The sequence below is a fragment of the Manis javanica genome, chromosome 3 (assembly GCF_040802235.1).
Source record: "Manis javanica isolate MJ-LG chromosome 3, MJ_LKY, whole genome shotgun sequence".
Classification (NCBI taxonomy): domain Eukaryota; kingdom Metazoa; phylum Chordata; class Mammalia; order Pholidota; family Manidae; genus Manis; species Manis javanica.
Window position 1 is genome coordinate 121,180,341 of NC_133158.1, and position 17,662 is coordinate 121,198,002.

At 38.1% G+C, this 17,662-nt stretch overlaps 1 protein-coding gene across 4 annotated transcripts in view; it reads right to left on the reverse strand.

The window, feature by feature from the left end:
* Nucleotides 1-8,989: 8,989 nt before the first annotated feature.
* SENP2 (SUMO specific peptidase 2) overlaps nucleotides 8,990-17,662 on the reverse strand; it is a 61,217-nt gene continuing 52,544 nt past the window's right edge. For all 4 annotated transcript variants that reach the window (XM_037024208.2, XM_037024209.2, XM_037024207.2 and 1 more), the window contains 2 exons: nucleotides 13,867-13,962; nucleotides 8,990-10,289 (listed from right to left, as the gene is read on the reverse strand). In XM_037024208.2, coding sequence (XP_036880103.2) covers nucleotides 10,227-10,289; nucleotides 13,867-13,962 — 159 coding nt within the window. In that variant the 3' untranslated portion in view covers nucleotides 8,990-10,226. The remainder of the gene's footprint in view (nucleotides 10,290-13,866; nucleotides 13,963-17,662) is intronic.

Consider the following 17,662-nt stretch of genomic DNA (forward strand, 5'->3'; position numbering starts at 1 on the left):
ATCAAACATTTAGTGAAGACCTAATACCCATCCTCCTTAAAGTTTTCCAAAGAAAAGAAGAGGAGGAAATACTTCCAAACTCATTCTACGAGGCCAGCATCACTCTAACACTAAAACCAGGCAAAGACACCACAAAAAAAGAAAATTACAGAACAATATTCCTGATGAACATAGATGCAAAAACCTCAACAAAATATTAGCAAACTGAATTCAAAAATACATCAAAAATATCATCCATCATGATCAAATAGGATTTATTCCAGGGATGCAAGGATGGTACAACATTCGAAAATCCATCATCATCATCACCATCCACCACAACATCAACAAAAAGAAGAACAAAAACCACATGATCATCTCCATAGATGCTGAAAAAGCATTTCACAAAATTCAACATCCATTCATGATAAAAACTCTAAACAAAATGGGTATAGAGGGCAAGTACCTCAACACAATAAAGGCCATATATGACAAACCCACAGCCAACATCATACTTAACAGTGAGAAGCTGAAAGCTTTTCCTTTAAGCTTGGGAACAAGACAGGGATGCCCACTTTCCCCACTTCTATTCAACACAGTACTGGATGTCCTAGCCATAGCAATCAGACAACACAAAGAAATAAAAGGCATCCAGATTGGCAAGGAAGAAGTTAAACTGTCCCTGTTTGCAGATGACATGATATTGTACATAAACAACCCTAAAGAATCCACTCCAGAACTACTAGATCTGAATTCAGCGAAGTTGCAGGATACAAAGTTAATATGCAGAAATCTGTGGCATTCCTATGCACTAAGAATGAACTAGCAGAAAGAGGAATCAGGAAAACAATTCTATTCACAGTTGCATCAAAATAAAATACCTAGGAATAAATCTAACCAAGGAAGTGAAAGACTTATACTCTGAAAACTATAAGACACTCATGAGAGAAATTAAAGAAAATACCTATAAATGGAAACACATCCTGTGCTCATGGATAGGAAGAATTAATGCTGTCAAGATTGCCATCCTGCCTAAAGCAATCTACAGATTCAATGCAATTCCTATCAAATACCAAACAGCATTCTTCAATGAACTAGAGAAAAATCGTTCTAAAATTCATATGGAACAACAAAAGACCCAGAATAGCCAAAGCAATCCTGAGAAGGAAGAATAAAGCTGGGGGGATATGCTCCCCAATTTCAAGCTCTACTACAAAACCACAGTAATCAAGACAATTTGGTACTGGCACAAGAACAGACCCATAGACCAATGGAACTGACTAGAGAGCCTTGATATAAACCCAACCATATATGGTCAATTAATATATGATAAAGGAGCCATGGACATACAATGGAGAAATGACAGCCTCTTCAACAGCTGGTGTTGGCAAAACTGGACAGCTACATGCAAGAGAATGAACCTGGATTATTGTTTAACCCCATACACAAAAGTAAACTCGAAATGGATCAAAGACCTGAATGTAAGTCATGAAACCATAAAACTCTTAGAAGACAACATAGGCAAAAATCTCCTGAATATAAGCATGAGCAACTTCTTTCTGAACGCATCTCCTCGAGCAAGGGAAACAAAAGCAAAAATGAACACCGGGGACTACGTCAAACTAAAAAGTGTCTGTACGGCAAAGGACACCATCAACAGAACAAAAGGCATCCTACAGTATGGGAAAATATATTTGTAAATGACATATCCGACAAAGGGTTAACATCCAAAATATATAAAGAACTCACACACCTCAACACCCAAAAAGCAAATAACCCAATTAAAAAATGGGCAGAGGATATAAAGAGACAGTTCTCCAAAGAAGAAATTCAGGTGGTCAACAGACACATGAAAAGATGCTCCACATCGCTAGTCATCAGGGAAATGCAAATTAAAACCACAATGAGATATTCTGAAATGCCTCACACCAGTTAGGATGGCCAGCATCGAAAAGACTAAGAACAACAAATGCTGATGAGGATGCAGAGAAAGGGGAACCCTCTTACACTGTTGGTGGGAATGTAAGCTAGTTCAACCATTGTGGAAAGCAGTATGGAGGTTCCTCAAAAAACTAAAAATAGAAATACCATTTAACCCAGGAATCCCACTCCTTGGAATTTACTCAAAGAATACAACTCCTTAGATTCAAAAAGATATATGTACTCCTATGTTTATCACAGCACTATTTACAATAGCCAAGACATGGATGCAACCTAAGTGTCCATCAGTAGATGAATGGATAAAGATGTGGTACATATACACAATGGAATGCTATTCAGCCATAAGAAACAAATCCTACCATTTGCAACAACATGGATGGAGCTGGAGGATATCATGCTCAGTGAAATAAGCCAGCGGGGAAAGAGAAGTGCCAAATGATTTCCTTCATTTGTGGAATATAACAATGAAGCAAAACTGAAGAAACAAAATAGCAGCAGACTCAGAGACTCCAAGAAGGTACTAGTGGTTACCAAAGGGGAGGGGTGTGGGAGGGTGGGTGGGGAGGGAGGGAGGGAGAAGGGGATTGAGGGGTATTATCTTTAGAACACATGGTGTGGGGGATCACCAGGAAACAGTGTAGCACAGAGAAGGCAAATAGTGAATCTGTGGCATCTTACTACACTGATGGACAGTGACTGCATTGGGTTATGGGTGGGGACTTGATAATATGGGTAAATGTAGTAACCACATTGTTTTTTTATGTGAAACCTTTGTAAGAGTTTATATCAATAATACCTTAATAAAAAAATTTTTAAAAAAAGAATATTCCTATGTCCTCCTTGAAAATAAGTATTTGGAAATGTTTCCAACTAACTAAAAAATAAAGCACTAAGAGCAATGAAACCAGTTAAACTAGAAATGTTTAGTTATAAGTCAATTTAGAGCTGAATTATAACAAAATTTAAAACTGAATTTAAATATCAAAAATTACTCTTGGTGAGGAAGCAACATATAGTAATGATAATAATGATACTCCAAAACACGTTAAAAAAATAGGTGTCATATATGGGACAAAAATGGATAACCGGCAGAGTGCTTGAAGCAGAACAAAGATCCATGGTCTCTCCTTCCTAGCCACCAAACCAGGCTGTCTCCTAGTCCACCTCACAGTGCCATGTGGACATGTTACTGAGTTCCAGCCAGAGGTGTGGGAGCTGAGGTGAGCTGTGCCACTCCTAGTCTGGCTCACTAAAAACTGCCCACACTACCTCTTCCAGGCCTCTGAAATGCCATAGGACAGGAGTGGACAACACTTTTCTGTAGCTAATCAGCAAATATTTTAGGCTTTGCAGCTAAGATTGTGAGTTGATAACAAAATGATGTTAACCCCTGTGGAGGAAAATGTGGCAAATTATATATGCTAGATATTTGACCCAGCAATTTCACATCTAGGAATCTATCCTAAAGATATGTTAGGAAAAATAAGAAGTGACGTGCACAAGATACACGTATTACAGCATTATCTGTAATAGAAAAAGACTGACAGCCTAAACTTCCATCATGAGGAAACTGGTAATAAACCACAGCATCCGGAAACAACGGATTACGATGAAACTATAAAAGGAATTGAAAATGAGTAATATCCAGAACTAAACTTAATCAGAAAGTGTGTTTTTAATGTGCTTCCTTTAGTGTAAGAAAGGAAAGAAATATGAATACGTATATGTCTAGCTATATTTTCAAAAGGGAAGATTAGAAGCTAGTAAGATCTACACAGGGAAAGAGAACAGGGTGAAGCAAGCAAAACTGTGAATGTGCCTTGTTTTTGTAGTTTTGTTCATGGACTAATGTTTATGTTTTACATAATTAAAACAGAAGTGAAAAGCGAATCCCTAAACACCAAGAACAAATTAAACCAACTGTGTCAAGCTGATGGCATAATAGCTCAGATAAAGAAACTACTGTTAGTGATTTTAAGAGTATTTTCACTGTGAGTCTCTAGTGGGATAGTCTAAAGATTTTAATTGCCTTGTTAATTGTTATGCTGGTATTGATATTTTGAAATTATTTACACTGTAGGGCAAGATGAATAATGATGTTAGCAACCAAAATTTTCAAAGATTACAGTTTAAAATCAAGAATAACCTTGGAATCTTATATTTGCAATGGAAATCAGTAAAACATTTCTTCTCTTGAAGAAAAAGAATTCCTTAATCTGTCTTCTGTAAAGGCCTAGAAGCACCAAAACCCAGTAGTAAACAGCATTAATAGTATCCCAAATTCTGATCTCTAAAATGTCTCACTAAAAGAAATCCTTTGATGAGTGGCCAGGTTCAGCTCAGAAGCAGGAAAGATGAGCCTTTATCACACTGGGTAAGCAAGGAAGCTTGATATCAGATTTGCGGGGCTGTGTCACAGGCTTCTGGATCTTTTTACAACCAAACAAAAATAAAGATTCAGATAGATCCTGGCATGTTTTTTAAATAGAACAAAAATTCTAATAGGATACAGACCCCAAAAAAGTTACTGCTAGAACAAAAAACAAGTAAAAATTAGGCTAGTTTCAGATATCTCTGCTCCATACTACATGACGGAAAACAAGTTTGAGGTGAAAGGGGGCAAACCTAAAATGGGGCAATTTGAACATCAGAAAGAATAACTACAACGAGTCAAAACATCATCTATTCTCTCCTGTGTGAAGTGCCTTTCAGGGTAAACAAAGAGTTAACATGAAGTGTTTCCTTTATAGAAGAGTTCAGGGTAATGTACATAGAAGGACTGATAGAATTATAAAGTCACCATTTTTTGCCTGTTAATGAAATGGATCTTTCAACTGAATTTGAAACCAAGAAGAGAAAGGTGGGTAAGAACTCTTACAGCCTGAGTCAATCTCAGCACCACTAAGTGGACCACCAGACATTTGTGCCACACACGATGCCATACAATTGGACCACTGATGATGTATTCTTGCCTAATAAATTCAACCCAAATCTGATCAAACTTATCAGTTTACATGGAATACAAAAGATAGAGGAACGAGTTAACACCACTGAGGAGCTGTAAGCCAAATCTATAGTGTGGGCTGTTCCACAGAAAAATCCACTTTCTCCAATAATAACAGTGTAAGGAGGGAGACTATTGTCAAATAAGAGACTCAGGAGATTAAGAACGAAAGCCAATGTGTGCCTTTTATTTGGACCCTGTGTTAGTTTCCTGAAACTGCTATAACTATCTACCAAAAATCTGAAGGAGTAAAACAACAGAAATGTATTCTCTCACCGTTCTGGAACCAGAAGTCTGAAATGGAGGCATGGGCCAAGCCACGCTCCCTCTGCAGGTGCTCCTGCTCCGCTGGCTCCCAGCCACCTGGGCTCCCAGCAGCTGCCCTTTCTCACTGCCTCCTCCTCTTTTTTTTTTTTTTAACTCCAAACACAGGTTTAGAAAGTAGAAAGTAACTGAGCCTGTCCAGACTACCATTAGTAATATTTGGGCATCTTTTTCCAGACTGTTTTAGGTATATATAAAACAGATTTTTTTTTTCACAAAAATACATGATTGTACTTTCAGCCCACCTGCATAATCCAAGATATATTCCTTTTCTCAAGACCCTTCATCATATCTTTTGCCACAGATGGTAATATTTACAGGTTCCAAGGATTAGGATGTGGATGTATCATTTTGGGGGCCATCATTCAGCCACTATCCTGATTCAAGAAGAATAAAAATTTGAGTATGAACTCAATATTAGATGATATTCGCAAATCTGATTCTGTTAGGTGAGAAAATGACAGGCTTTTTTTTTTTCTTAAGTTTCTATTGGGTAGGGAGACTGAAGTATTTTGGTAGAATGACATGACAAGGTTTTGCTTTATCAGACTTTAGACCCTCCCCTCCCCTATGGAAAAAAAAAGTGAATCAAGATTAGCCACATTTTAATAACTGCTGAAAAGTGGGTGATGATTGTATATATCTTAAAATTTCTGTAAAGTAGTTGAAAAAAAGATAAACTAGCCACTGCAATGTTAGATATCTCAAAATGAACTTGTGCAGAAGAGCTACACATGAAAAATATAAAACATTCAATGGAGATACAAATCATCTTGTGCCCGAAAAAATAAAGTCAGAATACCAGTGGATTTTTTTAAACATATGTAACTTTAACTCAGAAATTCAGATATTTTAATTCTAAGAATTTCTCCTAAGAGAATAACCCAGACACTGTGCAAGATGGTATGTCCAACAATACTGGATTAAATAGTTAGAGCCATATAGTGGAACACTGTAGCAATCAAATGATGTCAGTACTTACTGACATGAAAATATGTTCAAGATAAATTAAGTGGAAAAGGGGTTATATAGCCATATATACAGTATGATTCCATATTCATTTCTAACAAAAAATATATACATGTACAAGCATGCACAATACATATTCATACATACAAGAAAGGGCATATACCAAAGGCCAGGATATATACCGAAATGTTAATATTTAGAGTTACTAACTCTGAACAGTGAGTTTGCAGAATTTTTACTCTTTACCTTGTATCAGCCTTCTATTTTTCTACTATGAACTAATAGGTATTAGTCCTACAATTAGAGAAAAATATCAGTGGGACCACAGACTTTCTGATCACCATATGCCCCTGAGGAGGCACTGTGTGTGCTGAGGTGGGAGGGGCACTTCCCCAGTGTATATTTGAAGTCCACGCTTTCAGAAAATCTATGTTGCCAAGTGTACTCCATAGAACAGTTCCACAAGTGTTGCATAAAGAAGGGTTCAATGTCCAAGCTGCCAGAAATGCAAGCTTAAGACATTGATTTGTTGTGTTTGCTATGCATTCCTCAGGAGGAAAAGACAGGGTACACACATTCACTGGGCCACAGAATCCTTTGTTTTACAACCTATGTAGAACAAGATTTCTACTTAACATATTTTAGGAAATGCCAATATAAAAACCTGAAGAACAAAGATTGTTTAAAACACGTATTTCCATCGAGGGTCTGAAAGCTTCTGGCCTATTTTCCTAGATTTAAATTGATTCATCTCAAAACAGCCTCACATTTTATATTTTTGTGGTCTCAAGCTTTATAGTTTTAAACATAATTTGTATCTTGATGTTAGATCATTTACAGCAGTGTTTTCAAACTGGATTTGTATGCATTAGTGGGTTGAGAAATCAACTGTCGTCACAACCCATGTTTTTAAAAAAACTGAAATAAAACTATCAGTGCAGTGAAGTAAAAATAATGTTTTTGTGAAACCTTTATGTCCATATATAACATGTACATAAATGCATGTCCACATAATATATATGTATGTGTGTTATTGGTCACAATATAAAATACATTTATTACTGTGGATTGCAATCAGAAAAATTTGAAAGCCACTGAATTAAAGAGATGACTTTATTGGTAAATAGATAAAATCAACACCTATTTCAATACACCCAAACCCCTGATTGTATATATTAGGTAAATTAAAAGAAAAAAACTGTCAAAGCAATATGGCCAGCTAGATCCCCAACTTACAAATAAGTACCAAAAGTTTGTTTGAATCACGGGTGCTAAGAATTTTTCTCAAAGAAACCTTAGAGATAAAGTTCCCAATTAGCTCAGGAAAGCCAACTTAATAAACAGTGTAGCTTAACGATGGTACTAAGGTTATCACTTCAGTTTCTTGTTTATTTGTATCTGAAGTTCCTTGTATCTCCAAGGACATACTCTCCCCATACCCACACTTTGGTCCCAGCACCCAGCAACTCCTCACAGTGTAGGCAAACATCCACCACTCAACATGGCATTCCCCAAGTTGTGCTTAGGAGTTCAGAGGAGAAAAACATCAGGTCTAATAGCCTTAGGTAACTGAGGTAGAATATGGGGCACTCCAGAATATCTTCCATATGCCCCAAGTCTGTTTTCCTCCCACCCACATCCTGGTTTTGATACAAGTTCAGACATAAGAAAGACACTTGCTCACCAACAGTTGTTTTTTTTCTCTCTCTCTCTCTTTATCTTTACCAATCTTTAGGAGAGACTGCCTACTAAAAAAGAACGATAGTTCATTCCACCTTTTTTCAGATGCCCACACTATTGATATAAAAAATATCCATCTATCTATCACTGGCTTTAAATGTTGATAATTTGCTACTGATAAAACCAATAGCTATTTTTAATCACCTGACTGCTTTACTCTAGACTGTTTAGATACAAAAATTCTATTAGTAACAGGTTTCTCTGCAACAAGAGAGACATGTCAAGTGCCTAGAGAAGCACGGCCTGTGATAGCTTATATTAAATTCAGAAGTCAGACTAAAGTAGTATGCCATTCTGTAGCTTAATTCTCTGCTGCTACCAATTTCGTCATTTCCTGGGAGACATGAAGAGCCACCACCCTGAAGAGCACACATCAATGGAAAGCTCAGTGACAGCTGCTCCAAGATGCCCCTCAAATACTTGTAATACCAATATATTAAACCCCAGCAGCACTCATTTAGGCACAATACAAACTGCCATTCCTAACAGGACTTATTCAACATGGAACAAATCTCAACCAAGGTGCTAAATTCTCAGGTGAAACCTACTAGCACTGAGTGGGAGCCAACCAGGTTTTTGGTATAATGCTGACCCAATAAATCTCAGGCCTTTCTTGGGTATGCCAGCTTCCTGATCCCAAAATGTACTGACACAGCTCCAGCAGCCTTCAGAAAGGGACAGAGGCTGGAGGAAGGTGTAGCCTAAGCTTGAGGGAGACTCAGCACAACCAGCGCAGTCTTTCCCATCACCTAAGCACACATGTTCTCTGGTTTGGCCATTTAGCAGGCCTAACAGTTTCAATCCATACCACAGCCCCGCAAGACCTATACCAATACTTTCACACATCTCAGAGATAGTTGACTGCAATAGTATGCTTCTGTGACCAGTGACCTGGGCCCTCTGTGACAGACATGTTGATACAACATTAACACATGCCCAATTTTTCTGGCTTTACCTCTTTCTTCTGTGTACCAGAACAAGTTTGGGGAGTTTAAGTAGGGAAAGGATTAGAAATCATTTCAGCGTATACTCTTCAAGTTCTGCCAGACATCCTTTTATTACATCAGAAAAGCAACACTAGGCACTAGGATCTTGCAAAATATGTTCTGATCAACTCTAAACTTTCTGAAATTAAAAATGCAAAACCACTGTAAGGTTTTTAATGAACAAAAATGCTAAATACAAACTTTCATATGCAAAATAGATTATTATATAATCAGCAACCTCAGAGCCAAGTACTAAATTTTCTTCCACAAATTTCAGTGAGGGTGGGATGAGACGATGTAAATCCTAATGAGTACAAAACTTAATTTCAGCTTTATATATATATATAAAAAAAAAACACTTTGAGGAAAAATAGTTTTAAATTGAATAGTATCTTTTGAAATAAACCGCTCAGGCCAGCCCTTACAATTCTGAGGTTTCTACTCAACCAGATCTGGGATGAAAATGAAGATTTAGAGTTTACAGTGAATTCTAATCCAGTTTCAAGAGTATCCACGTCACCTCATTTCCAGAAAGGGAAGTCTCTTTAGGATGACCACGACACTCTTCTAAAGATGCTTGCATAGCCAGAGTTCCTTGGCCACAGTTCCACTTTTCCACAACACATGTCAATGCTGTAGTGTCAGACTTCCTCTGAAAGGCAATCAGGGCCCTATACCGTAGCACTTCTCCCAGCATTTTCAAGCCTCAAAAAAAAGACCTCCAGCTTCAAGTTGCCACTTACAGCTCCAGGTAGAGAAGTTAATTAACACTTCCTTCCTCCCCAACTGATTTCCCTCCCAATCTTCAGCAGGGACTGGCAGCTTGATTAACGTGCCTTTCATATTTGAAATAAATAGTTCACACAAGTAATTTAGAGTTAACTAAAAGAGTAGCAGATAATGACCACTGCCCATTATGTTTGCAAATGAGTGAGCAAAGAAATACATGTGAACACAGAAAAAAACAAATCATAGAATAAATCCTGCATTTCCCACATTCATAGGGAAAAAAAATCTTTAAAGAAATTCTAATTAGCGTTTGTTCTTGTGTGGGTTATACAGTCCAGGGCTCTGAGCAGGCACAGACTTAGAGTTGCAAGCAGCCCTCCGCACACAAGTCAAGATTCAGGTGCAGTGAGACGCCTTCACACACTTCTTGACAGCTCAGTACCTGTGAGAGAGGTGACGTAGGGACTTTTAACCCACAATGCATGAGGTATATGGAAACATCCAACGGTGGAAAAAAATCAGCAGCAGCTGGAGGGACTGGGCCAGGGGCACTCTCACAGCAACTGCTGATGAAGAATTTCCCACACCATTTTCTTCCGAAAGAGAGGCATCTGGTGCTGTAAAGAAACACAAACACCACATACATTACATATTAATGTGCAGAGCATGAGCAACCTGTAGGTGCACTCTTGTAAATAAAGTAAGATATCTACATCCTTTATGTAAGCCGTGACTTTTTAACATCATGATACAGACTTACAAAGCTATAAAAAAGGAGGCTTATAATGAGTGGGGAAAGAAAAGTACCAAATGATTTCCCTCATTTGTGGAGAATAACAACGAAGCAAAACTGAAGGAACAGAACGGTGGCAGACTCACAGACTCCAAGAAGGGACTAGTGGTTACCAAAGGGGAGGGGTGGGAGAGGGTGGGTGGGGAGGGAGGGAGAAGGGGATTGTGGGGTATCATGATAGGTGCACATGGTGTGTGTGGAGTCATGGGGAAGACAGTGTAGTTCAGAGGGGACAAATAGGGACTCTGGCATCGTACTACACTGATGGACAGTGACTGCAACGGAGTTTGGGGGGAACTTTATAATATGGGTGAATGTAGTAACCACAATGTTTTTCATGTGAAACCTTCATAAGAGTGTATATCAGTGATACCTTAATAAAAAACAAAGGAAAAAGGAGGCTTATGTTTGCTATTATATGTATCATAAGCATTTTTACATGTTAATGAAAATCAAAGCAAGATATAAAACTATGATAGAGTCCAACAACAACTTAATAACAGAAACATGTACCAAAAAATAGAAATATCCAAACAATGGCACAAAAGTTAACTTTTCTACTTGCATGTATTTTCAAAACATTCCAAAATATACACATTCTACTTTTTAATGAGAAAAACATGAACTGCATCTAAATTTATAAAAAACCAAATCCACAAATTTCTTTCTATCAAATGCAGTATATTACCAATTCTGTGCAAATAGTAACTTCTGCCTGTTCAAATCTCATGTCGTTAGGTTCAGAGAACAAATAATTTCTTGTTATTTAGAAGCACAAAAGACTGGAATGCTTTGCTTAATGTATTATTTAATTGATAATCACAACATGGACCAACACAACACAATCCACAACAAGGAACAAGTAAGACAAATCCAAAACTATGTATATCTCAACTAGGTCTCTGATGAAATAAGAAGTTCACACCCTTGAGGTAGTCCTGGTGTCTGACTATAAAAAGTTGGATATACCATTTTACTCGTGGAAAACTAGTAAATTAGTGACTTCCTACCTTGAGGGACCTAAAAAATCTTATTATTTTAAATAGCTCAAAATGTGGTAAAAAATGTATTTTTAGTAAAACTTCCAATTTAGTAAGTGCCTTTACTTTAGACTGGAATTGTATCAATTCAGTGTGGGAGCCCTAGTTACTTCATGTTCCTCAAAATCTTGGAATGGGGTTATTAGTCCTAGTCAATCAGCACAATTTAGTAGCCACCATCTATCAAAATGATAATGTTTAAGAAACATTTTTAAAGGGGGTTTCCTAGGTTATAAAAAGGCTGAGAATCCATGTTACAAACATAAATTCTCAAGAGTTCCCAACATACTTGAATTTCACTCAAATACAGAGCCATACATGTCAAAGTGTGGGCAAAGGGTCTGTTTGTTTCTATGCAGAAGATCAAGGCCTAGCTTGGATACCCAGAAAATGAACTAAGATACGATATGAGGAGGAGCTTCCAGCATCAGCACTCTCTGGAGGACTTGTGCCGGGGGATGATCATCAAAAAGCCTCCACAGGGATCCGGACGATGCTGCGGTTGTGGCTGCATCCAGCCCACCATCTCCTGGACTTGCCATAGGAATGAGGAGGGAGATGTCTAGGCTGGCATGTGCATACAGTGAGACAACGAATTTGACCAGATCTGCACTGTTGGAACTCAACCAGGAGTTGGGAGGGGTGCAAGGTGTAGCACTCCAAAATCTTATGACTATAGACTATCTACGGTTAAAAGAACATATGGGACGTGAACAGATCCCAGAAATGGGCTGCTTTAATTTGTCTGATTTCTCTCAGACTGTTCAAGTACAGTTGAACAATATCCATCATATCACAGACAAATTTTCACAAATGCCTAGGGTGCCTAAATGGTTTTCTTGGCTTCACTGGAGATGGATGGTAATTATAGATTTGCTTTGTTTATGTCACCGTATTCCTATTATGTTAATATGTGTGTGCAAATTAGTTAGTAGTTTAAAACCTATACATACTTAAGGTACTCTACAAGAAGATATGTCAAAGAAATAATCAATCCTCCCATGTTTCCTTCCATATGCTACATCTGTAGCTTTTCTTCTTTCTTCCTAATTACAACCCTTAAATAGAATTCGTGCCTCATATCGAATTTACCGAGTATCATAATTCCTCCAGGTGGTAAAGATACCTCGAGACAAGTGCTGGGCATAGAAGCCACAGGGCATAAATCTGCAAAGAAGTAAAAAGCTAACCTTTTCAAACAATATGGCTTCTCTCTCACTTACCAACTTTACATTTCCCTGTATGGCCCCGGAAGATGACTGGTTAGCCGGAGACGGGTAAGATTCCTCAAGGGAGGAACAACCTAAGACAGGCACAGTCGCAGGGGGGCCATCAGGTGAGAATCTGGGGATCAACAGAGGTGAGGCTCAGAACCTAACCCCCCCTGCTTTGAGAGAAATCTTCTGCATCCGTGGATGTTTTGCTGCCCTTGTCTAGCCTGGATTAATACTTAGTCCATAGGCACACACCTGATCATCTGATCATCTACATTTGCCCTCTTACAGCACTAAACTATGTTTTCTACCTTTATCTTGCATCTACCTACCACTTCAGCATTTTATTAAAAATAAAAATAATAATAATAATAAAGGGAGAAATGTGGGATCAACATATAAATCAAGTACAAAAATCAAACGAATATTCATATTTGACCTGATTGTTTATAGGTCATAATGCGTGATCAAAACCGAAAGTTTCTGTGATGAATGCCTTGTACTGTTCACCATGTAAGAATTTATTCACTATGTAAGAATTCATTCACCATGTAAGAACTTGTCCATTATGCTTCAGAAGATTGGAAACTGACGAGAATTAGGCTTGAGATGGATTAATGATTGTACATTGAGCATTGACCCCCCCTATACTGAATTTTATTGTTGTTAACAACCATTTGATCAACAAATATGAGAGATGCCCTCTCAAAAAAAAAAAAAAATACAGAGCCATCGAGAACCCAAAATAACCAGAACAGAAGGGATAAAGGGGATAAGTAGTATTTGTAGTGTTATCTTAGACCTGCAGCTCAAGGTCTCACAGGCCTGATTTCCCCTTGCTGTTACATAATCTTATATGCCTCCTTTTTTGGCTAAAAATATCGGTAATACTCAAGAACCAGGGAACAGCAGAGTTCAAACATATGCACTGGTCACCAAAGACTAGGAAAAATCTGAAAGCAGATAGAGTAACAAACCCTGATGCTAGCTAGCAAGAGCAGGGCTGTGGCCAAGGTTTAATAGCAAAAACAATAGCATAGCTACCATGTTAAAAGCTCAGCGTGAGCCAGGCACTGTTAACACTCTTAAGTCTATCTTGTCCTATAACAAAGAAGTGGATGAGGAGGGAGGAGGGGTCTCTACTCACCTGAGTAAATGTGATAGGTTTGTCCCGAGAGATATAATCTGCATATTTACAAGTAAACATTCCACAATCACTCCCATTCAACTGTTGAGGAATCTCCTAAAGTTACAAAAGAAGGAAGGAAGGAAGGGGTAAAATTTTACTAACTACAAACTCCTTGGACTCTTCCTAAATATTTCTGTGGATAAACAATATTATAAGGGTAAACGTTAAATCTGGTATTACACAAATACACAAACATGCACACAAACAGAATTAGTCTTTATGTGCTATAAACACTCTAACCATGACATGACACAGAATATGTTGTGACAGAGCAAAGAAATGGAACAAAAGTCATGCCATTGTAAAACCTAGTTACCTGCGAAAAGGGCCCCCAGCTTACTCTTTAACATAATCTATATACTATTCTTCCTCTTCTTCCAGCCCCTAAATCAATTAAGTAACTTTGCAACCAGAATAAGAGAGAGACCTCCAAGCACAGAAACCTATGTAGATAAAGAATGCCAAGATCTGGATCAACACAGTCACCTAAATAACTATTCTTAAGACAAAATTTCAAAGAACTATGAATTACCTGTATACATCATGCCTTATGTTGACCCCTACCCAAAACGCCCTATAAAACCCCAAACCCCAAACTCTTAAGCGTACCTCCTGAGGTCGCCTGTACTCCTGAATATATACTGTCTTATATCAAACTTTCTTGTTGCAAAGCTGATTGCACTTGTCTCTGAACTCTTTTCCATAATAAAGACAAGAACTCTCAAACTTCCACCTTTGGTGGTAAATGTCTTTGTCACTTTGCTGTTTGTTTCAGCTTTCTAGTCTTAACACAATCCTCTTCTCCCTATTTTATTTCAGGCCAGTGGGTAAGTGGAAGTTCTCAGAACATAAACTCCATCCACTGCTCTGTGGCTCCCCTGGGGTGATAGGGGCTTAGTTTCCACACTGTGCAGATTCAAGCAGACACTGGGATGCCAGGTGACCCTGGCTTTAGGAGTTGTCATGGTACTTGCTGTACACAGAGCAGCTCAATGAACTTCCCTTTCCTCCCTCTGTTCTTCCTTGCTCTCTATAGCCTGCAGGGCTGCTGACATTCGCTTCCACTCTTGCATTAATGGATTCCTTCCTTACTTACACTCACTCCAACCTGGTCAAGAATTCCTTCTCCGTCAGAGTCAAAAATCCTACCTTGTCTGGGTTTAGGTTTCACCTAGTGCACAGGTAGAGACCTCCCCAGATGCAGCTGCCCAACAGTTATGTGACCCTACAAAAACTTTTTTTCAGAAAGGAAAAGAAAAGCAAACTTAGAGTTCCATCCCTCAGCTCTCATACTAAGAAGTCAAACTGAAAGGTTTATTTAACCAGGAACAGGAATTCTAGTCAGAATTATTTCAGAAGCATTTATAAATTTTGAAAAGGGCTAAGTGTGGCTCAATCACAAATATATTTATAATATAATAAACCTACTTCAATATTGCAAGGTTTAATTTTTCTAGCCAGGAAAATAAGACTTGCTTTGGACCCTCACAGCTGCAAGCAGGAGAAAGCAAGCAGCCTCTTGACAGTCATTAACCAGTTAGGATCTCCCCTCCATTGTTCAGTTCTGTTCTGAGACAACAGGGCTGACTACAAAGAGCACTAAAAGCATTGTAAGCCAAAAGTGGATTCTGAGCCTGGTGAGGCAGATTCACACACTCCCCAGGCCTCTCCCATACTCATCTTGGCCAGCCCTTTATATGCCTTGGCTGTCAGTTACTCATGAGCACAAACTGATGAGACTAAGAGATTCCAATTCCCACGGCTGGAAAACATACCAGATGACAACAGCTCTATCTTTATTAAAAAATATATAGATGATTATTATAAAAGAGAAAAGATTTTTGAACATGCACACCACCCATACACTTCAGCACTCTTCTCCCAAGCCCAAAAGCTCTCACAGAGTGGAGAGAACTATAGACTCCAATATACAAAGGGAGAGAATTTGCTTTGTTACATTTCCCCCACCAGAACATAGTATTCATCCTTACAGACTTCTTATATCTCTGCTCTCCTGAGGAAATTTCAGCTTAACCTTCTTAATTACACAACTTGAAATGGAAATGCTTTTGGCAAAGACAGATGAGCCATTATATATAGATTAGGGCAGCTAAAACAGAATTCATTAATCCTACTTTAAAAAGAAGCCATTCTCAACAATTACATGCAAGAGAATGGAACTGGATTACTGCCTAACTCCATACATAAATATAAACTCAAAATGGATCAAAGACCTAAATGTAAGACAGGAAACCATAAAACTCTTAGAAGAAAACATAGGCAAGTCTCTTGAACATAAGTATGACCAATTTTTTTCTTGGAAACATCTTCTCGGGCAAGGGAAACAAAATACAAAATGAACAAGTGGGACTATATCGAACTAAAAAGCTTCTGTACAGCAAAGGACACCATCAGTAGAACAAAAAGGCAACCTAAAGTATGGGAGAATATATCTGTACATGATTTATCTGATAAGGGGTCAACATTTAAAATATACAAAGAACTCCTATGTCTTAACAGCAAAAAAACCCCAAACAACCTGATTAAAAAATGGGCAGAGGACCTGAACAGACATTTCTCCAAAGAAGAAACAGAGATGGCCAACAGGCACATGAAAAGATGTTTCATATCACTAATCATCAGGGAAATGCAAAATCAAAACCACAATGAGGTGTTACCTCACACCAGTTGGAATGGCCACTATCCAAAACAAGAAATAACAAGTGCTGGCCAGGATCTGGAGAAATGGGACCCTCCTACACTGCTGGTGGGATGTCAACTGGTAGAGCTGCTATGGCAAGCAGTATGGAGGTTCCTCATAAAACTAAAAATAGAAATACAATTCGACCCAGTAATTACACTCCTAGGAATTTACCCAAGGAAAACAAAATCCCTGACCTGAAAAGATATATGTACTCCTATGTTTACTGCTGCATTATTTACAATAACCAAGAAATGGAAGCAACCAAAGTGTCTATCAATAGATGAATGGATAAAAAAGATGCGGTACATAGACACAATGGAATACTATTCAGCCATTAAAAAAAAATCCTGCCATTTGCAACAACATGGATGGATCTAGAGGGTATTATGCTCAGTGAAACAAGCCAGACAGAGAAAAACAAATACTATATGATTTCACTTATTTGTGGAATATAAATACAAAGCAAAACAGAATGAACAAAACAGCAGTAGACTCAGACACTGAGAAGTGACTGGTGGTTACAAGGGGGAGGGGGGAGGGGGGAAGGGGGAAGGGGTGGGTGGGTGGAAAGGTTGAGGGAGATAAAGGGGCACAAAAATTCTCAATCATAACATAGGTTGGTCACAGGGTAGTAGTACAGCATGGAGAATATAACCAATGATTCTGTAACATCTTTCTATGTTGACAGGTACTAACCACAGTGGTGGGGGTGAAGATTTAATAATATGGGTAACTGTTGAACCACTGTGTTATGTACTTTTAAAACTAATTAAGATTGTATATCAGTGATACTTCAATTTAAAAAAAGCCATTAGCACTCAAAGAGTATGCACTTTCACATCCTGAATGAGATTGAAATCTGGTAAGATACAAAGCACATGCACAAATAGTACACTTGACTCTTAAGGAGGACCCTTAAGACCTAAATAAACAAAATTCCCAGGTAAGTTTTAAACAAGAACTTTAAACATTGATTAGCACCAAGAAAATGAGCTAACTTGAATTTATTGTTTTTTTTCTTACTTTCTTCAATTTTTTGAGAGACATACA